We start from the raw sequence: 21,571 nt of genomic DNA on the forward strand, positions 1-21,571 counted from the left end.
GCATGCATGTCCCGAGACCTCATTCATACAACAGATCGGAGCAAGATGGGAGCCCCAGATGTCGGCTTGCTATCTGCCTGGAAACCTCGAACAGGTCAGCATATTTCAAGTACGGATTCGCATTTCTCCTTCCTGTGCAGGATGAGGTCCAAAGATGTTCGATGCAATATGGCTGGTAGGGGGAAGTTGGCAATATATAATAAGGTAGCATAGTGATGGATACAACAACGACGACTGTAGAAACGACCGCAGGGCGAGGCAAATTAGATATCATGACTTGCTCTTTTTCTTCTCTTTCTTCTCTTTCTTGTCCTTTTTTGATTTCTTCTCTCCGGTCTCTGCCTAGCATGTAAAACAATTGTTAGATCGTTAAGTTCTATATGACGGCCGCTCTCACCTCCACTCCATCTTCCTTGGCTTTCTCCTTCTTCTCCTTCTTGGCGGCCTTCTTCAACGCTTTCTTCTCCTCTTTCGACAGCTTCACCTTCTTCACGGGCTCCTCCTCATCCTCATCCTCATCGACATCCATATCGTCGCTCTTCCGCTTCTTCTTCCTGTCCTTCTTCGTAGGAGACGGCTCGAGGAGGGGGAGTACTGGCTCGTCGTCCATCTTGTCCTCGTCATCCGAGCCTGCCTCATCTTCTAAGGTGAGCTGATCGAGAACCTTGCGGATGGCATCAGTGTTCTTGGATGGCGGGACGCCCGTCTCGAAGAAGTTCAGCCGCTCCTCGACTTGCTCCCGCAGTGCCTCACCGAACTTGGGTGTAGGGGTATCTATGAACACAATAAGCCCAGGGAAGCCCAGAGCAGGGAGGAATATCATACCGATGAAGCAGTCTATACGAGATGCTATTGAACATTTGTTGGCCAAGAAACGGGAAATACGGCCTTTGAATTTGGGGCCCGCGCGACCAATGAAAGACGAGTGGTACAACAAACCGTACTGCGCAGCGGTCAGAATCGCATGCACGGCAGCTTCGGAAAAAGAACATACCTTCGGCGTGTTACCCTTTGTTTTGAGAGCCCTAAAGAGCGCCTTCTCGGCACCCAATATTTGTACCGTGCTGGCAGGGTACTTCGACAGGTTCGTCAAGCTCCCCGCATGGCTGATCAGGCGCGCGCCTATCCGTTCGCCGAGGAGGGCAGTCAGATTAGGGGCTACCTGGTTCATCTTCTCGGAAAGGTAGTCCGTGAGCTCCTTCCGGTACTCGGCAAGAGACACAACACGGGTAGCGAAGATGTTGATGTTGAGCATGTCGATCTCGGAGAGAGATGCGCCCATGGATCCCCGCGCGGCATCCAGGACGTTCTGCGCGCGGGTCATGTCGTCGTCCAGGATGGCGGCGAGGTCATGGAGCTTCTCCTCGTCCAGTTTGTCTTTATCCCCAATGAACTGCGCAGCTCGTGCATACTGGTAATTGTCGGGCACGATCTTTACCAGTTCCGGGAAATGGTACCCGTACCACTCCCTTATGCGCATCGAGAACAGGTTCACATCCTTGTCGAGCTGATCGAGCAGCGCGATGGCCTGGATGATCATGTTGTCAATCCTGTTGACATTAAACTTCAGCTTCGCGCGCGAGTACGAGTGCCCAAGGCCTAGCTGAGCCTTGATTATGTCTTCGTCCTGCATGCCCTTGAGCAGCTTGCCGGCGTGGAGACGGACGCCGCGGATGAGCTCTTGCGAGGACTCGGACGTGTCACAGTCAATCTTGCACGTCTCCTTGATGGACGCGGCCAACCCTGGGTCGGCTACTGCGAGCTTGATACCGGACTTCTTTGCAGGCTTGGACAGGTTGAGCTCCAGCAGCGACTGGAGGTATTCGCTGACCAGGCCTGGGTCAAGTTCATCACGGACGGCTTAGCAGAATTCAGAAAGTAAATGCACACCTTCGGAAACATCGTTTGCATTCTCCAGGGCATGTGCCGCACTTTTGAACGGCGAAAAACTAATCAGCGAGACCATTTTGCTGAATTTTGCCAAGTCGTCCATGGAATCCTGGATGGCCTTGGTCCGAGCGCCTATCTCCTCCTTGAGCTTGACCTCAAATATCGCATAGCCGGAAGACGACTCGAACAAGACGTGAGTAGCCATTTTGTTGCCCAGCCGAGTCTCAAGCCAGCGGAAGCCCGAGTTGTTAGCCTGGGATTACAGACTTCAATAATTGACAAAACTTTGGTCCTTCCAAACACGGGCTGCGGGAGTTGCCGGCGGAGAATGAAACGCGTCGGTGGCGCGTCGCGTTGTGCTCGAGTCACTCGCAGCGGACGCAGTCCGTATTCTTGGTTTACTCAGTGCTGCATCGATAACGCGGCTTTGAATGCTACGTCGGACGCATTTCATGTTGTCTCTCGACTACTACGAGTGCCTCAAGCTCTCGGTAATCTCTGCTCGTTGCTCAATATGGCCAGTTCCACCCTCCTCGTTGTTCTGACCCGCTTGGTTGCGGTCCAGATGGGATGCGCAGACGGACGTAGCGGGCAAGGGGGGAGCCTGCGTTCTGTCTGGAAAGATGTGGAAGACGGAGATATGATCGTCTCGCTTCCGCTTTGACATGAGATGCTGCTCACTGGTGTGCGCGCAGCTGATTATTGTGGCTGATTCCCTCTGCCTTTCTATTCTCTCTATTCATAGTGATGGTCATCGGGCCCGCTCTTGTGCTGCACATACAAGACCATAGGGAGTCGTACGAGCGGTAAGCAGTGTTGGTTGGCTTCATCTGGGCGACCGATATTTCCTCAGCTAGGGTGTCCCTCTGAACCTTCTCAGCCCATGTCATGTGCCTTTCGGCCCAGTCCTATCTTCCTTCCGTCCCGCTCTTACGTATACACCGAGGAAACGTCGATGACATGAAGGGCCCTTGGACTGACGTCGCCGGTAAGGAAGGATGTTGCGCAAAGCTTGACTATCTTTCGCCGGCTTAGACTGTTGCCCCTTTTGCGGCTTATTCTTGACGGAACCCGCATCAGACATTTCCGGGAAGTTGCAGTCATCGCAAACGGCTCGCCATCATTCGAGTGTGAAGCACCGTCAAGGTGCGTCTCGCTCGTCGTCCGGGCGCCGCTGCTGGAATGAAAGCACATGTCGTCCACAGTGACACTAACATACTGGCCACAATGGAAGCTTCCACGTCCTTGTAGCCAGCGACATGCGTACGAGAGCCTCTCGAACGATCCTCGGCTTGCCCAGTTGGACGTTGGAGCATCACACTGTTCCCAGCACGTGACTTGGTACCCCAGACTTCTCGGGAGGTGAGTCGATCGGAATGTCACGCCTGGGACTGTCCCCGTACCCGAGATTCGAAGGCAAGTGACGCCTCGTGTTGGCTGCGAGGCTTTCTTGCCACCGTCCCTCGCGTGGGCTCCCTAGCGCCCATATATCTGCGCTTGCTCTGCTCGCTCGGGAGTTGTAGCTCTCTAAGGGGGCCCAGCGTTTAGGGTTTACGGAGGTTGCAAGACGCGATTGCCCCCGGGTTGCTCTCTTACGACCAAGTCGGCGTTCATCCTATATACGTCCGCTGAAGTCATTGATCAGTACTCGCGAGATAGCGGCGCCTCCTCTCCTCGACGCCTGCTTCACGGATATCGCTGCCATTACGAACTCCTTCACGACTTCTACGCCTCAACGCAATGTCCTCCATGTTCAAGAAACTGAAGAAGTTCATCGATGCCGACCCGGACGCCCCCAAGCTGGGCCCCGTCCCATTGCCAGAGGTCGAAGATACGATAGTATACAGCATGGTGCAGCAGGAGAAGCCGTCAAAGCCCAAGTGGCGAGACGAATGCATGTCCGACGGGGAAGTGATGATGAGACGGCCTCGGAAACCATCGCTGATAGCGAGGTCGTCGACACCTGCCCCAAAGCCGGTCAAGGCCGTGGTTGATGTGCCGCCCAGACCTGGTAAGTAACTTATCAGATTATCCTACATAGCTTGTCCCTGATCGCTAGCAGCTGCGCCGAAGTCGACGATGATGGATTGCAGGATACAGTCTATCAACCTGCACTGGTTGCTGCTCCCGTACGACTGCCGGAGGTCGCGCGGTCACCTTGAATTCGACATCACACAACGCATCGACAGGATTCGATTATGGCCCCCAAGAGGGAGCCCTCGACCGCTTACTGTGGAGGAACTCAACAAGCCCGTGGCGGATCGAACGCTCACGAAGATGGATATTGCGTGCAACCATCTCCCGTGGTGTGTCCGAATACGGCGTGAAGAGGGCATACGCATAGTGGATGTCCTAGACGGAATCCAGAAGACGTACTACCGCACGCTCACGGATGCCGATCGCGAACGGATACCGCCACAGCGACTCCCCGCCTGCCATCGTGCGTTCAAGCATCGCTGTCGAACAGCGCTTGCCCTGCCTGAGGTAGTGGAACGCGAGGGCATGCGGCGGGTAGATATGCTGGAGGGCAAGACGATGTTCCTGGGATTGATCTGTCCCCCGCCGGACCAGAGTCAGTCTCAGTGGATACTCCACATGGGTAAGGCGAGGGATTCATCGCATTGAACTATTTTCACTATTACACGGTGCGCAGGCCTCGGTCAATCGCGCTGGGCCCCGCTGATATTTCTGCATGACCAGAGCATGAGGTGGCTCTTCTTTCTTCGAATTCTTTGCCGACCAGTTCGGTCCACGGTCGTTGAATCTGGTCCAGCATGGCACTACGCATTCTCATTTCTCTCTTACGCGCACTACGTATGGACGTCAGCATTCCTCTTGTACCATCACGCATTATCTCTGCATAGTCCTACACACACTCGACCTGGCTGGTTCTTCCCTTTTCCGTATCCCTATCCGCTATACACCCCTCTCCTATCCTCACTCCCACTCACATCCCAACTTTCGTTTCTATTTTTTATGGTACTCAGCGACTTAGGCGTCATCTTTATCGCGGATGCATCCAGTCATAGTTTTACATCTGGGTCAGGTATTACACCTGCCTAATCGCATTTGTATTTGTACAGAGCATACACCCACTTCCTTCACGAGGACTGCAGCGTGCGCAAAGCCGACTAGAATAGTCTCGTATTTGCATTCCGAGGAAATGCTGAGGGTACCCGAGAATAGGTTTTAGACTGGCACGATGACGATGAGCCCGTCATGTGGACGACACTTTCTCGTCCGTGAAGCTTTGGAGATGCAGGGAAGTGCCTGCCCGAGAGCCACCTGTCCCCGTATCATAACACGCGTCATCCTCAATAGTACCGCGGGCATGACAATGGTCGGCAAATTTCCGCAATGTTCGGAAACGCCTAATGGCACGTCATACAAGTCGACAAGATTCGCTCGACTTGGTGAATTTCGGAGAGCGCAACTCCGGCAAAGACCTGCTGGCAATGTCACGGTCGGGATGACCCTGGATATAGTGGCGTTGCGTCAAGGGAGGAACGGTAGTTTACTCCATCGGATACACACTGAATGCAAGTAGTAGAATGCCGACCTCAGCATGGCAGTCAAGGGGCCGAGAACGAGAAGATAATTAGACAGACGCACCCGAAAGATGCCCCTATTCAATCGTCGTTCCCAGAGGCTAGACTTGGGACACTGTTCACAGAACTAATTTGGATACACGAGGCGTGAGCGAGGCACGGACGGGTGTCAACTTTGTTGGGATATCAGAGGACATACCGAAGTATATCGGATTGACCTTGAGTGCACGCTTTGTAAATAGAACTAGAAGTTAGCAATTCTCTGACTCTCAGCCACATCACCGTCCATGACCAAGCGTTGCCCTTCGTAGAGTGAAGAGCCTACGTGCCGGAGCAGTCCCTGGTCTGGCTACTTCTTATCTGGGCACGATATGAAGCAAAGAGTAGGAGTGACAAGGCCGGAACGTGTGACTGATAGTCTGGCAATGCCTCCCATAAGGAATTTTCCGCTTCGATAGCACGCCAGACCAGCGATGTGAGGTGAGCAGACCGTACAAGGTGGCCAGTGGGATATCAGAAGTTCTCTGCGCGACATGTCTGATGCTTGACGCCAGATGTGCTACCTGGAGGTAGCGAAGCTACGCCTGAACGCGGCACCGCATCAGGAGTGTGGTGCAAGTTGGGACTAATGCCAAATTGGCGATTGGCCTCGCTGTCTGTTAGTTTTCCGTATCGTCAGCATTGGGAGCTATTTTGCCATGAAAGTATCCGGATCCGGGAAGACATATCGTCGTCACGATTGAATGCAAATCTCGAACGACCTGTCATCCACGCAGAGAAACAACTTGAAGTGCCCATTGGCAGATAAGTACGCCAGAAGGTTTGATTTTCAGGACGCAGCCCGGTTAGTTTGATGCAAGGTCGAGTCGCCAGATTATCAGAACAAACCGCAGTATTCGTAGTAGACACCTGAGTTGGTGCAACGAGAGTAAAGCCATCTAGACAAATGTGACGCGTCACGATCACGACTTGAAGAGAAAATTCCTAAGTGCCAGTCGGGCAAGTTACTAACTGCTGTCCAATGCTGTTCTGCCCGACGTGCGCCAATTTGCTCGTGATCTCGCAAGAGACGGGGTACAACAAATGGGCATGTAACACATGCGCGTATGAATTTCCGATTACCAAGCAGGTGTGCCCTTCGATAATTATAATATGTTCAGAGAGGAAGATATGAAACAGCTCTTCTAGATGACTTCACGCACGAAACTGCAACGGAAGGCCGTCGACGACGTACTCGGAGGAGATGACGCGTGGAAGCACGCGGACTCGACTGCCGGTGAGATTGCATTAGTCTCTGCGTCGTTGGACCGGGCTCTGATGACATCCCGCACCAGCCACATGCCCGAAATGCGACCATGGCCGGGCGTATTTCTACCAGCTGCAGATTAGGTCCGCAGACGAGCCCATGACCACTTGTAGGTCCATAAAACATTATCCGCGTCCTCACCGCTCACTTCTATCTTGCATCCGGGATTGATAAGTCTATCGGTGAGTTTGCGTCGTCCCGTCGAGTATGCTCATGGCACTGATTCATATCTCAGTTGCGCTTCTTGCACTCACCAATGGCGTGAAAACTAGCGCAGCATTCAATTGAAAGTTCGACCGAACGGCTCTGAACCGATGAATGGGCGGAATGCCCTGGAAGGCTCTATTCCCCGCCATATCGTCGATGGACACTTTTACCAGCTATCCTCTCAAGGCGTTTCACGTCTAGAGTCACGTCTCGTAAATGTGGTCCGCTTCCTTGGAAGATCCACGTCGTCGCAGCTACCGCGTCCCGTCTGCGCAGAGACAATGCATTCCGGGCCAAGAGTTGTGTCCATGCATGCAAGTTTAACTCGGTACTCCCCACGGGCTTCGACCACTCGCTGATCATTCATTGCTGGCATTGGCACGACCTTTTTCCAAGTCCCTGGCTTGTCGGTTCTTGTGATTCAAATCATGTTCTGACAGACAGTGGTATGGAGAAATAAATATATGCACGATTAAGCGTGAAGTGCCCTATGCGCGGATAGTCCTAATTAACACCCATATACAATAAACCCTAACGCCAGTCTAGCCACATGTCTAAACCTTACACTTCAGCTCACCGCCCACCATAGCGATCGCAGCGCCCAAGCTCCACCCCAGCTCCGTCCCCTCAATCTTCTTCTCAATCATCACCTCGCGGTCGTCCCCGAACTCGTACCCGAGCCTGAGCAGCGCATGCATAAACGTGAGGTCCAGACACCACTCGGGTCTGTCGTACAACTCCTCCATGATATTCGGCTCCGGGCCCCAGTGGTCTTCCCAGGACCGCTTGCCTTCGCAGACTTGGCCCGCGAGCGTGGCAATAGCGGAGATCGTCAGTTTCGTGGTGGATGGAGGAAGAAGGGGGCTCAGGCGGTCGTAGAAGTAGGAGAGGAGGAGGACTTTCCCGTTGGGGAACGTGTCCAGGATAGAAGGCTGGTAGACACCGTCAAATGAACAGGGTTTTGTTTCACAGATGCTATAGATCTGTCAGTCACTGTAGTTAGTCGGGAAAAGGCCCACGTACGCATCCTTAGCTAGCACCAGCTGCATTACTCTGTTACAAGCCTCGAAGCTACCAACATCCTCCCCTACCATGGTCACGTTCCTATTGCCAGTTTTTTCGTCCTCGATTTCGACCCTTCGCTTCGTGCCCTTCGCGAGGCACGGGTTCGGAATGACGCCTGTGTCACTCTTGGACTTGGAACGGAAACTCGACATGAAGTCAACGACCTTATGCACGCTCTTCCGCGCCTGCATAAGCCCGTAGCCAAGGTATGAGTGTTGGTACAAGACATGCGTCTTGTCACCGAACTTGAGCTCGTACTTGTGGTCGCCCTCATGGAACTTCTCCGGGTTGTCGAACTGAGGCTCGAAGACGATCTGCGTGGACGCTCCGCCGAGGTCCAGGACCGCGTAAGGTTGATCCTCCCTCGGGCTGTCCGCGCGAATGGTATTCAGGAGGTAGTTGGCGGTGATCCAAGCGTACACTCCCTCGTCCTTGCCGTCCATGATAACGACAGGGTCCTCGTTCGAAAGCGGGAATGGGTACGCCTCCGCCAGCCTGGCCTTGACGGCGTCCAAAATGGCCTGGCTCTCAGTTGCACCAAGCATACGTAGCCCGGCGGTCGCCTTGACCGCCACCGGTGTGCACTTCCGCAACGACTCGGGGACAGTCTTCACCGCCTCGTCCAGCAAGATGTCCAGGCTCTTCGCTGCGTCCGAAGGAGAACCAGCATAGGACGACAAGCCCGGCTTCGTCATCTTGAACACCTCGTACTCGTACGACGCGGACGGCCCGCAGTTGTTGAACTTGTAGATGTGTATGCGCGACCCCGTCGAGCCGGCATCGATCATAAGAGCGTACTGTACCAGAGGGAGTGAGGGCTTATACGGTTTGGTGCAGTGTACCGTTTTCGAGGGGTCCGGATCAGAGGCGTACGATGTCGGGCGTGGTACAGTCGCAGGGAGTGTCGTAGCGGGTTGGGCAACCACTGGCCGGTCGTCCGCATGATGCGGCACCGTCACAGGCGGTAAATCGTCGAACTCGTCGTCTTCTACGCCCACCGGTAACGGCGACTCCGCTGCTGCGCGAAAGTCAGCATTTAAATGGGGAAGCACGACAAACGGCAACGTACTTGACGTCCTCCCGCCTCCCAGCACCATTTCCCTCCTCTCGCGGGGACCGAACACCCATACCAGCCCAATGAGAACGGCAGCTGCAATCGCGAACTTCCTCCACGCAAACCTCTTTGCGCCCGCCCTGCTCGGCCCATGCCCGCCCTCTAACCGTTCGTAGTTCTGGCTCCGCGGGGAGACGAGGTTGCTAAAGCTCATGTTGGTCGAGCGGGACCTGGCCTTTTTGTGTGTTTTGAGTGCAGTAGTATGGACAGCAGAGGATGTCGGTTGTGAGGATGGCTCAGCGTCGTGGCTCGCTACTCGTGTCAGCAAAGGATTTGAGACCATTCAAGCCCGCATCTATGGCGTGCGTGTGATCGTGAAGAAGCCTTTCCCTCGCGATTCGGCATAAACAGAGCTTCGTGGAGCTCCTGGGAGCTGTGCATTACAGTGATGCGACCGAACACGTGTATTTCGAGTTTGGCGTATCTTCGACTGTCAGTATTTTTTCGGAAAACTTGATTTGAATTGTTCCATAAAGGATACATACTGATGACTACGATACCAGACAACGAGAGCGGTCATATTGCAGACGGGAATGTGGTCGACATTAGCGACGTCGTATATAAGTATAAATGAATCGGTATGACCGGTTAAGAATAAAACATGGGGGGCGAGTGACGATACTCTGGGGGATAGATGGGGTTTGAAAAGTACACGATGAGCATCGAAATAATCCAGATGAAATCATAGAGGTGGATGGGGCTTGGGGAGGGGAGGGGGGATGCATGACGAGAAGACACTGTCCAAGAAACAAAGAGAATAAAGATATGGAAGAAAGACCTTTTTTAATCATCGAAGGACGGCGCCGACAACCCGCCTTGGATGAGCATCGATTGCATTGTCAACGCCCGTGTCTTCCACATCTCCTTCTCCTGCCTCTCCTTCTCGATGCCCTCCTCCAACTCCCGCTGATACTCCAGCTTCCGCTTGCGGCTACGTCGCGCAGCCAGGGTGTTCTGGCGGCGCTTAGCCTCGATGGCCTCTTGCTCGGTCATCGTCAATCCTGCGCCCGACACGTCAGCCAGCTGGTCCTCCTCGTCCCCGAACGCCGTTGAGCGAGCACGCTTGCGGGCGAACACCGCGGGGACTTCCTTACGGGAGGTGGCTGACGGTGTATAGTAGTTGCGTTTTTGAGTGGGAGCGTCGATGGGAACAAGAGCCTCAGGCGTAAGGTTCTTGCGCGTCCCAGTCGGGCGAGACTTCCGGCCCTGCTGGCCGGGAGCAGGAGACGATTCGGTGGAGTGAGGGAGAGGCCGGCTGGCCCTAGCGGGCGACGTCAACAGCGAAGACGGATCGAGGGAAGGAGTATTTGGCGACATGGAAATGAGATGATCAAAGGTACCGAGAGTAGATGAGTCGGCAGCTGGCTTAGGGAACTCGAAGCCGTCAGCGTAAGCCGACGTATCGTCACCAAAAAGTGGCATGTCGGCAAAGAGACTACCAGAGACGCCAGAGTCGTAGACTGCAGGTTGATGAATGTCGCTGTCAGCCATGACCGGGGTCGAAAGGAAATCCTCGAGAGGCGAGTCGTCCATAGGAGACGTCAGGAAGTCCTGTAACATGTCGAACTCAGGCGAAGCAGTGAAGCTCCGCGCGTCGTGAAATTCTGGCGACGATGCAAAGGCTGGCGAGGCTGAGGCGCGATCGACGAGTATTAGCGGGACGATGCGACGCCTCAAAGAATATAATTCACCTTGCAATACGTCCATAAGGGCTTGCACCGATTCATCTGCGGCTGCAGCGGCGGGAACAGGCTCCACGGCCGCTGCTTGACCATCTTCGGGCTTTTCTTTTAACATCGCAAGATAATTAGAAAGGATACTGGGGAACTGGAATGAGGGTTCCGGGCGCTCTACAATCTCTGGTTGGTGGCGAGGCGTTGTACGAGGGACTGGAGGCAATTGCTGGGGGATGCCATATTGACTAGCGAGATCCGACACGGTGTAGTGAACCGAGTGAAGTGTCCGAAGACGAGGTGACGACTGAGCTATCGATTCATGGTGGGAAGGGTTTGGAGAAATGCTTGAAAGTTGACTTTCAAGGGGCCGAGCAGCGATATGTCCATGGTGACGAGATATCGAACGACTAGGTGCAGGGTGAGCTGCGCTTAGTTGAGGAGGGCGAACATCTTGGCTGATGTATGCAGTGTAAGGGTTACTATGTGAGGCTGGTATCTCGAAAGGCGGGGTGAAGTTGTGCTGCTGTGCGGGCGACAATGCCGGCGGTCGATTACGTCTGGAATGGGCCGATGATGACCAGGTCAGCGTCGAGTCAACAGGGGAAGGATGACGTTCAGCATCGTCCGCCGTCGACGAATCAGTGCACATGGGCGAATGACATTCTGGCGATGACGATTCGGACCCTGGGTGACATTGACGCCGTACAGACGACATCCGCAGAGGAATCTGCATATGCGACGGATCATAACCCGCATAGCTGGGGTCCGCTGAAGGGTCCGGGCCCACACCCGCAGCGCACGACATGAACGGAGTCATGGGTATAACGGCGAAATGAAAAGATGATGACTCGCGCGGCGGGCTCAAAGCGAGGCAGGAAATGGCGGCGATACCGAACGCGTTCAAGGAAAAGGGAATCGGGGCCACTCACAGATCGCTGTGCTGTTGATAGTACACGGATGTACTGTGTATTGGACGTCCCTGAGTAGTGCTCGATACTCAAGGATGTCTGTTGTGGTGGTGGGGGGAGAAGGATAACGAGAGGCGGGCTGACTCGACTGGAGACTTATATATCCAGCCAAAATTTCACTGCCTTGCCATTTCAAGCTCAGATAGCGCCCGTCCGCATCGCCGGCTTCTGCCTCATATCAAGGCACGCTAATTATCGATCTCATTGCCTCTCCGGCGTCGTATTTACTTGTGCACTTGCTGCGGTGGTCGCTCGTTGTATCCATGTTCTACACTCGAAATACATCGCAAGACTGGTCCTCTCAAAAACCAGTATTTGCCTGAATTCTCGCTCGAGTCATGCTATTCTTCGACGTCGAGTCACTGCCGGGACCGATAGCAGAGATCCGGAATCCCGAAGGATGACTTGGCCGCGGCGATGACCAAGCACCGCCGAGCGCCTATCCGGCAGGAACAACGACGCGTTCGGGCAGCCCATGCTGTGCCTGCTGTGCTGCCTTCGCACACTTGCCTCTAGTGACCGCTGTTTTCCCCGCCCAATATATCACTGGACACGTCGTCCGTGTAAACATCAATACAAAGGCGCACCCAAAGCCACGTTAGTCCTCGTATACCGGAGAGCCCACAGCGATTACATTGTACGGAACATGGGGCGAGCGCCTGATAAGGGCGGCGGCCTGCAGGGCGCAGGGCGCGGTGCTTGGCGATCCCACAAAGGGAAGATCCCGCCTGTCGTGAGAGTCGCAGCATGCGGTCGTGGAGAGCGCGCTCGTCGCCCGATGCGTTATTAAACCTAGAACATCGTCGGCTCTGGCACCCCATTGGCTGCCCCTCTCTGGCGGACCGCAGTTGCCGACATGGACCGCGACCACCGGGCGCGGAGCGCCGACGGCGCAGGAGGTTGCGAACAATTGGCACAAGAGCGCGCGCTCGCGTGCTGGGATGGCTGCGGGGTTTGAGACAGCAACGAACATACTGGATGAACTGGCAAGCTTCTGCCAGGCTCATTGTAATACGCAGTCCCGCAGCTGCTGTGCAGACGCCACAGGGATACTCGAACAGGACGGACGCAGGCTAGCTGAACAGCGAAAGCTAAAGAGAAGTTCACGATGAAACCCAGGATGAGCATTGAAAACGATTTGTGGGTGCACGTTCTGTATTCGACTGCGCAGCCCCAGAGTTCCCTGAACTGAGAGTCTTTGGATATGAAGGCAGACCTTCGCTGAATGTTCTCCATGAACTCCTGCCTTGAGGCATGGTAAACACAACCAAAAGTTGAGAAAGACCGAGATGGCAATCAGCGGGGAGTAATCCGGATAACAGCCATCTTCCTGACAATTTCACTGCTTTCAAGTTCGGGGACGAGTCGCGCCTGACCTGATAGCTCGAGATATATTGGCACCGCGCCAGACTCTGTCATTCTAAAAGCTTCGATCCGCTAGAATAGTTCTCTTGCGCGGAAGGGCGTACGAGATTTTGTTCAGACGAGGGTACAAGGCAGGGCATCCCGAGAATAACAGCGGAGAGTCGAGATCAGAGCCCAGATAAAGCGTGCATCTATTCCGCAGCGCCCGGGAAAAAAATCCGAGAGATAATGAGCGACCGCGCGAGGAATTGTGTGTCTTCTGGTAAAACATCTTGATCCCAAGGTCTTGGGAGAGGGAACCTTCCGATCTGCATCGGCGAACACGAGCAATTGGGCGCGGTCTGACTGGTGAGGAAAGAGTGGGATGTTTAAATTAGACCTGCGAGGACTTCACAGTCACCTGGGCGTCCATGCAAACAGGAGAATGTAGCGGCGACCTAACCACCTCGGCAGCTTCGCATAATTGCCAGCACTGCCATGTCGCTAGAGTTGTCGATTGAATGACTGAAGACGTTCGCGACCGAAAAGCAATGGGACTTTTGTATGATCCTTCACGGAGTGCATTTGAATGTGGCCTGCGCGACGACGACCGACGCACGTTGAGTACTAACATACCTGATCTTGTGACACCGTGCGTTGTCGAGGCGGTGGCAGGAGCCTAACACGAAAATTGATTATTAGAAAGGTCCTCACAACAACTTTTCTTGTTAGGACTGCATGTTGAATCCGGCTGCATACCGCTTTTCGTGACTTGAACAATGAGCAGCGTCTCAGACGACGCCATACACCAGAAATCAGGTCCACGTCAGTCACCTTTATATACCGTCTCTCCGAGTCATACTTGTGGCGAGATCGGGAGATGGGACGGGCGGGGCTTCGGGGGACAAGCCTGCTCCGCGCCTGGAGTCAACTCGACCGAACTATCTCAGAAGCCTCTTACGTAAGATAAGAAGGAAGCCCCGAGGAGGATGACTGGTGTAAACACGTGGCTGCTGTACGCGCTGATCGCACTGGCAGGCGCGTCCAAGTGCTGCGTTAACGGCTCGGATCGAATGGTCTGACTGAATTCGAATTTAACATGGCACTGCCGGACAGAGGCTACACGAACTTGCTGAATCACCTGCACCGCGCGTCCACCAGTCTGTCGTTGGAAGCTCTGCAGGCCTCGATAGCGCACTACCTCGCGAATGTCGAGCCATCACCGACTCCCCTCGCAGCGTCCGTCATAAGCAGCCCGCTCTTTCGACCTTTCTCGCACGCAAAGTTACTGGCGCTGAGCACCGCGTTCCGCCATGCTGTCCACTTCAAGTACCAATCCATCAAGAAGGATAACGACACGATATTCAGGCGCTCGCCGAAAGCGAGGCTCTCGGAGTGGGCCAAAGCGGTTGTAAAAGGATGCCAGGGCGGGCAGGCCATGCTTAGGATGGTCTGCTTTGGCGGACTGCTCTTGGGCCTAGAAGACGTGAAAGCGAAGATCGAGGGCGGTGCCGGGAGAGGCAAGGTTGAGAACGAGCTCGTGGTCGCTCTGGCCGAGGTCATGGATCTATACGCCTCCATGCAGTCGTTGGCTGGCTGGGAGAAGGAGTTCCATCCGGAGCATGAACCAGAAGGATGTTCGTGTGCAAGCTCTCTGATTACCGTGGCTCACGCTGACTACTCGGTCTCTTTCTCAAGTGGACTTCATATCATTAGCTCTCCTACTGATGTCTCAATTTATACCCGCTGTTCCGTCGGACAAACTCAAGGCACTTCCACTTACTGTGAGCTCCGACCGTCCATACGTACCTGCGGCACTGACCGTCCGCTGCAGACCCTCGTTACCCTCCTCGCATCTACAATCTCATCTGTATACCACTCCGGAGAATTCTTGGCCTCTCTCCCTAATTCGTTCACGAGAGGCGCCAACGGTCAACTGGCAGCCGAGGTATGTCTGGTCTGTACCATCAGCTGAGGCACCTGGTGATGCCACGTCCGTAGCCGAACTCTCGTTTAGCGACCGAACTTCAGCAAGTCACATCATCCCCTTTATACGCTTCCATAGCGCCCCTGTCGAGGTTCTGTGCCCGCTGCCTGTCCCTGCTCGCAGACAAACGACCGGCGGAGGCCTGGGAGGCAATGGCGCAGACTCTGCAAACCCTTCAAGCTCTGGCCGTCAGAGTCGAGTCAGACTGGGTTAAATCCTCTCTTTCCTCTGTCAGCAACGACGAGAATATAGGCGAGTATTGTCAAGGTCTCCTGCGTGTTCGTCCGCTGACGCGAGCATGTCTAATCCAGTCCCGTCCTCACGAGAGCTGACCACCGCCGTCTGGACGACGCTCAAAACCCTCCTCTTCACCGCGATCATGCTCACCCAGCCCATTCTCTCCTCCCTGCTCTTCCTCAGACCACCCCAGTCCTCCCCGCATACGCCCGCCTCCCTCGCGCTCTTGTCCCTCGAGATGCTCTCGCGCTTGTCATTTGTGATATCGCAGTTCGGCAGTATCAGCGCGACGACGAGCGGCGGATTCAGGGAGCTGAAGAAGGCGGTGTACACGGCGCTCGACATTCTTGCGGCGGACCCGAGCGAGAGCGACAAGTTCGTCCACGGGCTCATCCACCAATTCTCGTCTCGTAGTATGTCCCTTCGCTTACTCAGGTTGATTACCACATACTGAAGGCTCTCCAGATGCTGCCAGTCTCTCACTGCCCGAAATGGCGAAGAAATCGTTCGCGCTCGTCTGCATCGAGCAGCTGGTGCCGTCGGTAGCGGACCACACCCTGGAGCATGCCATCTTCCCGCTCTGCCTCCCGTGAGTCATCTCCCGTGTGCGTCGGTGCGGTAGTGGTCACTGACGTCGCCGCTCGCAGCCACCTGTCGTCGCCAGCGCACCGCGAGACGTACGAGTCGGCGCACTCGGTCGTGCTGGCGATGTTCTCCAAGTATGCGCAGCAGCAGCAGAAAGGGCATACGGAGGCAGAACAGCCGAGTGCTAAGGGGAAGGAAAGAGGGAGGGAACCGACGTTCGTTGAGCGGCTCGTGCCGTTCTACACAAATTGCTTGATCGAGGTGCGAGCATCCTTACATTTCCGTTCTGCCCGCAATCTCACCGCATACCATGGCCCGACAGAATTCACACGAAGGCGCGTTGACTACGTCTCAGCTGCGGCTCGCGTTCTCGACTCTCGCCACCGGAGCCGCCGCCTCGCCTGACGAGTCCCTCCTGTGCTACTGTGTCTACTCGTTATTGGACATCATCCGCTCCCTTGGCTGCGCTCCCAACTCACCGTCCGCTTCCACGTCCGGGGTGGAGTCTTCGAGTTACGAGCGACGGCACCGCTTGCTATTATCCCTTATATCCGTGGTGCCGGCATTGCCCCTCTCGCTTTTACCGAGGGTACTGAATGAGATATGTTCTATTGTTTCTCCTACTTATGCTGATGCTGGAGGAGCGGGGAGGAAGGAGTTGGTGGAAGCACTTTTTGAGGAGACATCAGAGCATATGGGAGATAAGGAGAAAGAGTTTGTAATGGGCTGGTGGTTTGAGAACCAATCTCAGCTAGTTGGAATTGTGGATGAGGGTGGGGCTGGTCATGATGTTGACAAGGTAGGAACTGAAGGTATGGAGTACAGAGAAGTAACCTCAAAGCTGTAACTATCTGTCTGGAATACTACATGCACACATGAACAATAGCATAGCCTAGGTGTACATTTATACATCAAGTGCTTGGTAATACAACTTTTTGCAGATGCAGAACATGGATGGTCTGGGAGGTTGTACACTCAAGGAAAGTGACATTTCACCCAGTCCTCCTCATGCACAAAACTCTCCAAATTAAGCCTGGTTGGGTGTGCACCTATGACAAGAGTGTTGTCTGGTCTCAAGAGACCCTGGCGGTGGACAGGAGGGACCCAGAATAACAACTCTTCTGTGGGACCTTTCACCCACCCAGATTCATCCATAGTAGCAGTTCTCAGCAAATCTAGAAAGAAATGACAAAAATGTCAATTACTGAGCCAGCCAATTGCAAACCACACTCACCCAAAGGTATGCTGTCACACTTGCCCTCTCCTCTCTCTAGATTCCAGACTCTGATTGTCCTGTCTGCAGATCCAGCGGCAATACTCTTTCCATCAGGGGAGAAGGCTACACATGTGACCTGGCCATTATGGCCTTGGAGAGGTCCACTAATTGCCTCTCCTGTCTCTGCATCCCAGACTCTGATTATGTGGTCCAAAGAATGAGAGATAATGTGCTGTCTGCTTGGGGAAAAGACTACACAATTGCACTGATCATGATAGCCCTGGCCCTGAGACTCACTGATTGCCTCTTCTGTCTCTGTATTCCAGACCTTGATTATCTTGTCACCAGATCCAGAGATGATGTGCTTCCCATTAGGGGAGAAGGCAACAGATGTCACTTGATTGTCATCTCCTTGGAGAGGCTCACTAATTGCTTTCCCTGTCTCTGCATCCCAGACTCTGATTGTGCAATCTGTAGATGCAGAAGCAATGGTCTTTCCATCAGGGGAGAATGCCACAGCTGTGAGCCAGCCATTGTGGCCTTGGAGAGGCTCCCTGATTGCCTCTCCTGTCTCTGCATTCCAGACCCTGATTGTCATGTCCCAAGATCCAGAGATGATGTGCTTCCAAGTCAGAGAGATTGCCACAGATGTCACTGCAGCATTATGGCCTCGGAGAGGCCCTATAATTGCCTCCCTTGTCTCTGCATCCCAGATCCTGATTGTGCTGTCATAAGATCCAGATATGATGTGCTTCCCATCTGGTGAGAAGGCCACAGAGCTGACCCCATCATCATAGCCTTGAAGAGGCTCACAGATTGCCTCTCCTGTCTCTGCATTCCAGACCCTGACTGTCCTGTCCAAAGATCCGGAGTCAATGTGCCTCCCATTAGGTGAGAAGGCCACAGATGTGAAGAAACTATCATGGTCTTGCATCATGAGTTGATGATTTGGCCAGCTTGTCAGCTTGCCATCCATTATTGCAAGTGTCCTTGCCAAAGAAGTCTGGTGGAGTGTTGCTACGTGAGAAGTCTTTGGGGCAAAGGGGATTGCAGATAGATAGATGTGTGGTGCTGACTCTGCTATGGGGGTTGCAAAGTATGAAACAAATTGAGCACCATCTTCTGCAAGGCGAGTAAGCTCCTGACTGTAGCCCTGAATGTAATAAACAATAAGTGGATAGATCTATGGCTAATAGGTTTTCAAAGCTCACCATCATCCATGTGGCTACTTGGAGTAAGGTGGGTGTAGTAACCTGCAGCAGGTGAAGAATACTCAAGATTTCCAACCAGTAAAGCAATTTGAGTATCTTGGACAACATTCAAGCTCAGCACAGTGCTGTACCCATTCCAAATGCTTTCCTAGGAACTGACAGGCATAGATGATGGCTGAATCTGGCAATTGAGCATTTTGGTCCACATTGCACCTATAAGATGTTGCAAGCTTGCAGTGATTGAACTTGACCCTATAGTTGATTTGTTGTAGAGATGCCTGACATAATGTCTAGTGGTGATCAGATAAAGTGATGAAGAACTCCCCTGCATCATTTCTATTCTCTTCACTGGTAAGAAAGTCACGGAAGGAAGTGTGTAATGGCTGGATAGGTCTGTTGCTGCCGATGGTTACACCATCCAGGAATGACCCCAAGAATCCCAGCACATATTGGATGTCCTCCCAGGGGACCTCAGTGACTTCAGATTTTGTGAGCAGCATATGCAAAGTCTCCATGGAGACTGGCTTGAGCAAGGCCAACAGTGGACCCAGAGCACCATGGAACAGTTTCTTGGAAGCTGGACAATGTATATCATCAAAGAGCTGCCCAAGAACATTCAGATACAGTTGATTGAGAGCCTTTGTAGCCTGCACTGGTGCACTGGTAATCCTTGCAGCCCATTGTGAAGGTGGAATCACTGCTTGATAAGACTGCAAACCACAAAGACCCATTGGAAAAGTCCCCCTGAGTACTTCACCAGATCTTTGCAATGAGTCCACTGGAGCCCTGGTAACAGTCTGCCTTCAGGAGCTAAGGTGGAGTAAATGTATGCTGAGATATCCTGATGAGTCCCTGGGAATTCTTTCATCTGTACATGCCACACATTGGAAGTAGTGGCAAATGCCTGTATGATGTCTGGCTCTGGATGAGATGTTATGACAAAGTGGAAGTCGGTTTGGAAGAAGATGTATCTTTGTGGCCAGAATGTCCAGCATGGCCCAGTGGTCGATAGCCTGTCCACTTTCATCTAAAGCATCGATGACAATAACAATGGGTCCCAGGATATTGAGTCCACTTGTAGTCTTCTGCAGAAACTGCTCAAATTGATCTATCATGTCACTGGTAGTGCAGAAGGCAGTCTTGAGCTCCAAGGGCTTCTCCCTCACCTGTGGGAAAGGATGAGACAGATCACAGGAAATGGTACCAAAGAGCTTGAATGGTGTGTGACCTGCTTCAGCTCTTGAGAAGCAAAATGAGGATCCAAGTCTTCCCTGCTTGTCAAACCACCTTGCAATAGTATGAGCCACTGTGGACTTGCCAGTACCTGCACCACCTGTAAGTAAAAGGATCTGCTCATGACTGCTGCTGTTGATCCACTGGGTTATATCATCAAGCAGCACCACACAGGTGCCTGGCAAACAGCACTTTGATGATTGAAATGAGGCACCCTCAGCATAATGGATATCCTTCACTTCAACCTTGCCCACCATTTCACCTATAACCCATAAGCACCATAGCAAATTTGTAGAAGTTGTCAACTTACGTATCCCTCCTAGGTCCTCTTTTATTCTGACACAGAGGATTTGAGTATGGAGGAGACCATTGCTGTGGAAATCCCTTGCAAGCTCTTCAAACTTTGCAATGTAATCAGCAATTAGCTTGTCAGTATCTGCAGCAGAGTGCTTCCATGCCCTGAAAACTAGAAGGGTCATGTAAATAATCCTGATCACGAGCAAATGTGTGAAAAGCAATGATCTCACAGAAGCTTTTATCCTTTGTGTAGGCCTGAATGAAGTGGCCACATTCTACTGCTTGCTGTAGCATCTGGATAATGATCTCTTTCTGCTCTGTATACTTTTCTGGAAGATCCTGTGCTTCCTTGGCAAAAGCAAATACTTTCTTGATAGTAGACAATAAATCTTGAATGTTGATGTCACACTCAGATGCATCATTGATGACCTGCAGAGAGTGTAGAATGTAAGCATTGTATATGACAGGCAATGTACTTTGTTTCAACCTTGTAGGCTCCTTCAAAGATACTGTAGGCCATCTTTGCCCAAGGGTGGATCTGATGATATACTTGGTAAGCATCTTAAAAGAAGACAAATGACTATCAGAAAGGACACCCCCTATTTTACTTAGGATGTCAAGTGTAGCCATGACAGACTCCAAAGTAGATACTGTATCTGGTGGTACAGCAGAGAGGACTGTTCCTACCACCTCATTTGCAGCTGGGGCTAGGGAAATATGCTGAATGGTGTTCATAGCACCAACTGCATCAGATGCTTGAGCTATGGCAGCCTCTGCAAAGGCACTGATAGGCCTTGTTGTGATGTCAAACTCAATGGTGTATACTGGATATCCCTGGAGATCACGAACAACTATTCACATATGGTGAAGTAAGATGCAAGACAAAGAAACTATGAAGTCATGTCACACCTTGCTGCTCCAAGAAAGAGCCCACCAACCTGCCAATGCTTTCGTCCAAACGGCAGATAGTCTCATCCTTGTGCAACCGATGCTTATACTCCAAGGTCATGGCAAGTAGCACACCCAAAGAACTTCCAATGCTGTTGCTGATTGTTCGAGGTAAGATGAGGGAGGCATCAGGTACTCAAAGGCTTGCATATGACTTACAATGAAACTGTATCATTCCATTGCACATGCAGACCCTTCGCGGAGATGGCCTTTGTTTTCTGTGCGATGACACCGACAGAGACCGTTGATAAGCCTCAGGATCGTCTGACCCCCGAAAACGCGGACTCAGCACATCGTACAAGCCCTCCGGAGCTTATTCGACACAGCACTCACACGCCACTAGGCTTCTATGGGCTCTAAAGAATTGCTCTATTTAGCTCCGGACTTCCTAGCATCCCCAAGATATACACGGACCCATTCCACGATTTATCTCCGCAAACGCAAGCTCCGAGGTGACTTAATCTATGCGACTTCTAGGCGAATTAGCTCCGGGGCCCACGGACACTTCCATCGAGGGGCGTCGTCCTCATTCCCACCCTCCAGCATACTCCCTCTCTTGTTTCCATCAAAATACCGAAGGTGCGGACGCATACGAGTCACCATGAGGCCAGCATCAGTCAGCAAGCGGCCGGAGGTAATTAGCACGTGACCGGCGCGTCACACGGAGTGATGGGACCGCTTGGATCAGGTGGCGGAGCATCGAGGCGACCTCTAGGGGCTGGATGAGCAAGTAGGAGTG

General features: G+C 53.0%; 9 protein-coding genes across 9 annotated transcripts; 4 read left to right on the forward strand and 5 right to left on the reverse strand.

The window, feature by feature from the left end:
* Positions 1-173: 173 nt before the first annotated feature.
* On the reverse strand, positions 174-2,148 carry GLOTRDRAFT_77277 (Nop-domain-containing protein). Its single transcript, XM_007868724.1, has 5 exons — positions 1,891-2,148; positions 995-1,836; positions 826-943; positions 398-774; positions 174-342 (listed from the first exon to the last, which is right to left on the reverse strand). Exons 1-5 carry the CDS (start codon positions 2,093-2,095, stop codon positions 271-273), a joined length of 1,614 nt encoding a protein of 537 aa, XP_007866915.1. The 5' UTR covers positions 2,096-2,148; the 3' UTR covers positions 174-270.
* A 1,225-nt stretch (positions 2,149-3,373) lies between these two features.
* GLOTRDRAFT_139179 (uncharacterized protein) lies at positions 3,374-4,847 on the forward strand. The gene is made up of 3 exons (XM_007868725.1): positions 3,374-3,901; positions 3,953-4,535; positions 4,591-4,847. Exons 1-2 carry the CDS (start codon positions 3,631-3,633, stop codon positions 4,513-4,515), a joined length of 834 nt encoding a protein of 277 aa, XP_007866916.1. The 5' UTR covers positions 3,374-3,630; the 3' UTR covers positions 4,516-4,535; positions 4,591-4,847.
* Positions 4,848-6,459: 1,612 nt separating this feature from the next.
* On the forward strand, positions 6,460-7,016 carry GLOTRDRAFT_106301 (uncharacterized protein; the record flags this gene model as incomplete). The annotated part of the gene is made up of 4 exons (XM_007868726.1): positions 6,460-6,567; positions 6,627-6,714; positions 6,773-6,857; positions 6,980-7,016. The coding sequence occupies 4 exons, from the start codon at positions 6,460-6,462 to the stop codon at positions 7,014-7,016; spliced, it is 318 nt and encodes a 105-aa protein (XP_007866917.1).
* A 489-nt stretch (positions 7,017-7,505) lies between these two features.
* On the reverse strand, positions 7,506-9,413 carry GLOTRDRAFT_43432 (uncharacterized protein; the record flags this gene model as incomplete). The annotated part of the gene is made up of 3 exons (XM_007868487.1): positions 7,506-7,926; positions 7,975-8,993; positions 9,111-9,413. The coding sequence occupies 3 exons, from the start codon at positions 9,411-9,413 to the stop codon at positions 7,506-7,508; spliced, it is 1,743 nt and encodes a 580-aa protein (XP_007866678.1).
* Positions 9,414-9,913: 500 nt separating this feature from the next.
* On the reverse strand, positions 9,914-10,927 carry GLOTRDRAFT_106303 (uncharacterized protein; the record flags this gene model as incomplete). Its single annotated transcript, XM_007868962.1, has 2 exons — positions 9,914-10,761; positions 10,822-10,927. The coding sequence occupies 2 exons, from the start codon at positions 10,925-10,927 to the stop codon at positions 9,914-9,916; spliced, it is 954 nt and encodes a 317-aa protein (XP_007867153.1).
* Positions 10,928-11,333: 406 nt separating this feature from the next.
* On the forward strand, positions 11,334-11,693 carry GLOTRDRAFT_111359 (uncharacterized protein). The gene has a single exon (XM_007868727.1). It carries the CDS (start codon positions 11,344-11,346, stop codon positions 11,611-11,613), a length of 270 nt encoding a protein of 89 aa, XP_007866918.1. The 5' UTR covers positions 11,334-11,343; the 3' UTR covers positions 11,614-11,693.
* Positions 11,694-12,372: 679 nt separating this feature from the next.
* On the reverse strand, positions 12,373-12,747 carry GLOTRDRAFT_129997 (uncharacterized protein; the record flags this gene model as incomplete). Its single annotated transcript, XM_007868728.1, has 1 exon — positions 12,373-12,747. One exon carries the CDS (start codon positions 12,745-12,747, stop codon positions 12,373-12,375), a length of 375 nt encoding a protein of 124 aa, XP_007866919.1.
* Positions 12,748-14,217: 1,470 nt separating this feature from the next.
* GLOTRDRAFT_61863 (uncharacterized protein) lies at positions 14,218-16,808 on the forward strand (the record flags this gene model as incomplete). Its single annotated transcript, XM_007868729.1, has 8 exons — positions 14,218-14,755; positions 14,817-14,902; positions 14,953-15,066; positions 15,120-15,366; positions 15,417-15,752; positions 15,808-15,931; positions 15,990-16,188; positions 16,250-16,808. 8 exons carry the CDS (start codon positions 14,218-14,220, stop codon positions 16,772-16,774), a joined length of 2,169 nt encoding a protein of 722 aa, XP_007866920.1. The 3' UTR covers positions 16,775-16,808.
* A 94-nt stretch (positions 16,809-16,902) lies between these two features.
* On the reverse strand, positions 16,903-18,462 carry GLOTRDRAFT_43495 (WD40 repeat-like protein; the record flags this gene model as incomplete). The annotated part of the gene is made up of 4 exons (XM_007868495.1): positions 16,903-17,102; positions 17,162-17,279; positions 17,799-18,296; positions 18,355-18,462. The coding sequence occupies 4 exons, from the start codon at positions 18,460-18,462 to the stop codon at positions 16,903-16,905; spliced, it is 924 nt and encodes a 307-aa protein (XP_007866686.1).
* Positions 18,463-21,571: the final 3,109 nt, after the last annotated feature.

Source organism: Gloeophyllum trabeum (genome assembly GCF_000344685.1).
Source record: "Gloeophyllum trabeum ATCC 11539 unplaced genomic scaffold GLOTRscaffold_00008, whole genome shotgun sequence".
In the NCBI taxonomy this organism is placed as follows: Eukaryota; Fungi; Basidiomycota; class Agaricomycetes; order Gloeophyllales; family Gloeophyllaceae; genus Gloeophyllum; species Gloeophyllum trabeum.

Excerpts from the sequence above, each read along its gene's own strand:
- GLOTRDRAFT_77277 (XM_007868724.1), bottom strand. The coding sequence starts at position 2,095 with ATGGCTACTCACGTCTTGTTCGAGTCGTCTTCCGGCTATGCGATATTT. Across the intron at positions 1,837-1,890 it reads TGCAAACGATGTTTCCGAAG|GCCTGGTCAGCGAATACCTC; the intron begins GTGTGCATTTAC and ends AACTTGACCCAG. Across the intron at positions 343-397 it reads CCAAGGAAGATGGAGTGGAG|GCAGAGACCGGAGAGAAGAA; the intron begins GTGAGAGCGGCC and ends TTTACATGCTAG.
- GLOTRDRAFT_139179 (XM_007868725.1), top strand. The coding sequence starts at position 3,631 with ATGTCCTCCATGTTCAAGAAACTGAAGAAGTTCATCGATGCCGACCCG. Across the intron at positions 3,902-3,952 it reads TGATGTGCCGCCCAGACCTG|CTGCGCCGAAGTCGACGATG; the intron begins GTAAGTAACTTA and ends GATCGCTAGCAG.
- GLOTRDRAFT_111359 (XM_007868727.1), top strand. The coding sequence starts at position 11,344 with ATGCCGGCGGTCGATTACGTCTGGAATGGGCCGATGATGACCAGGTCA.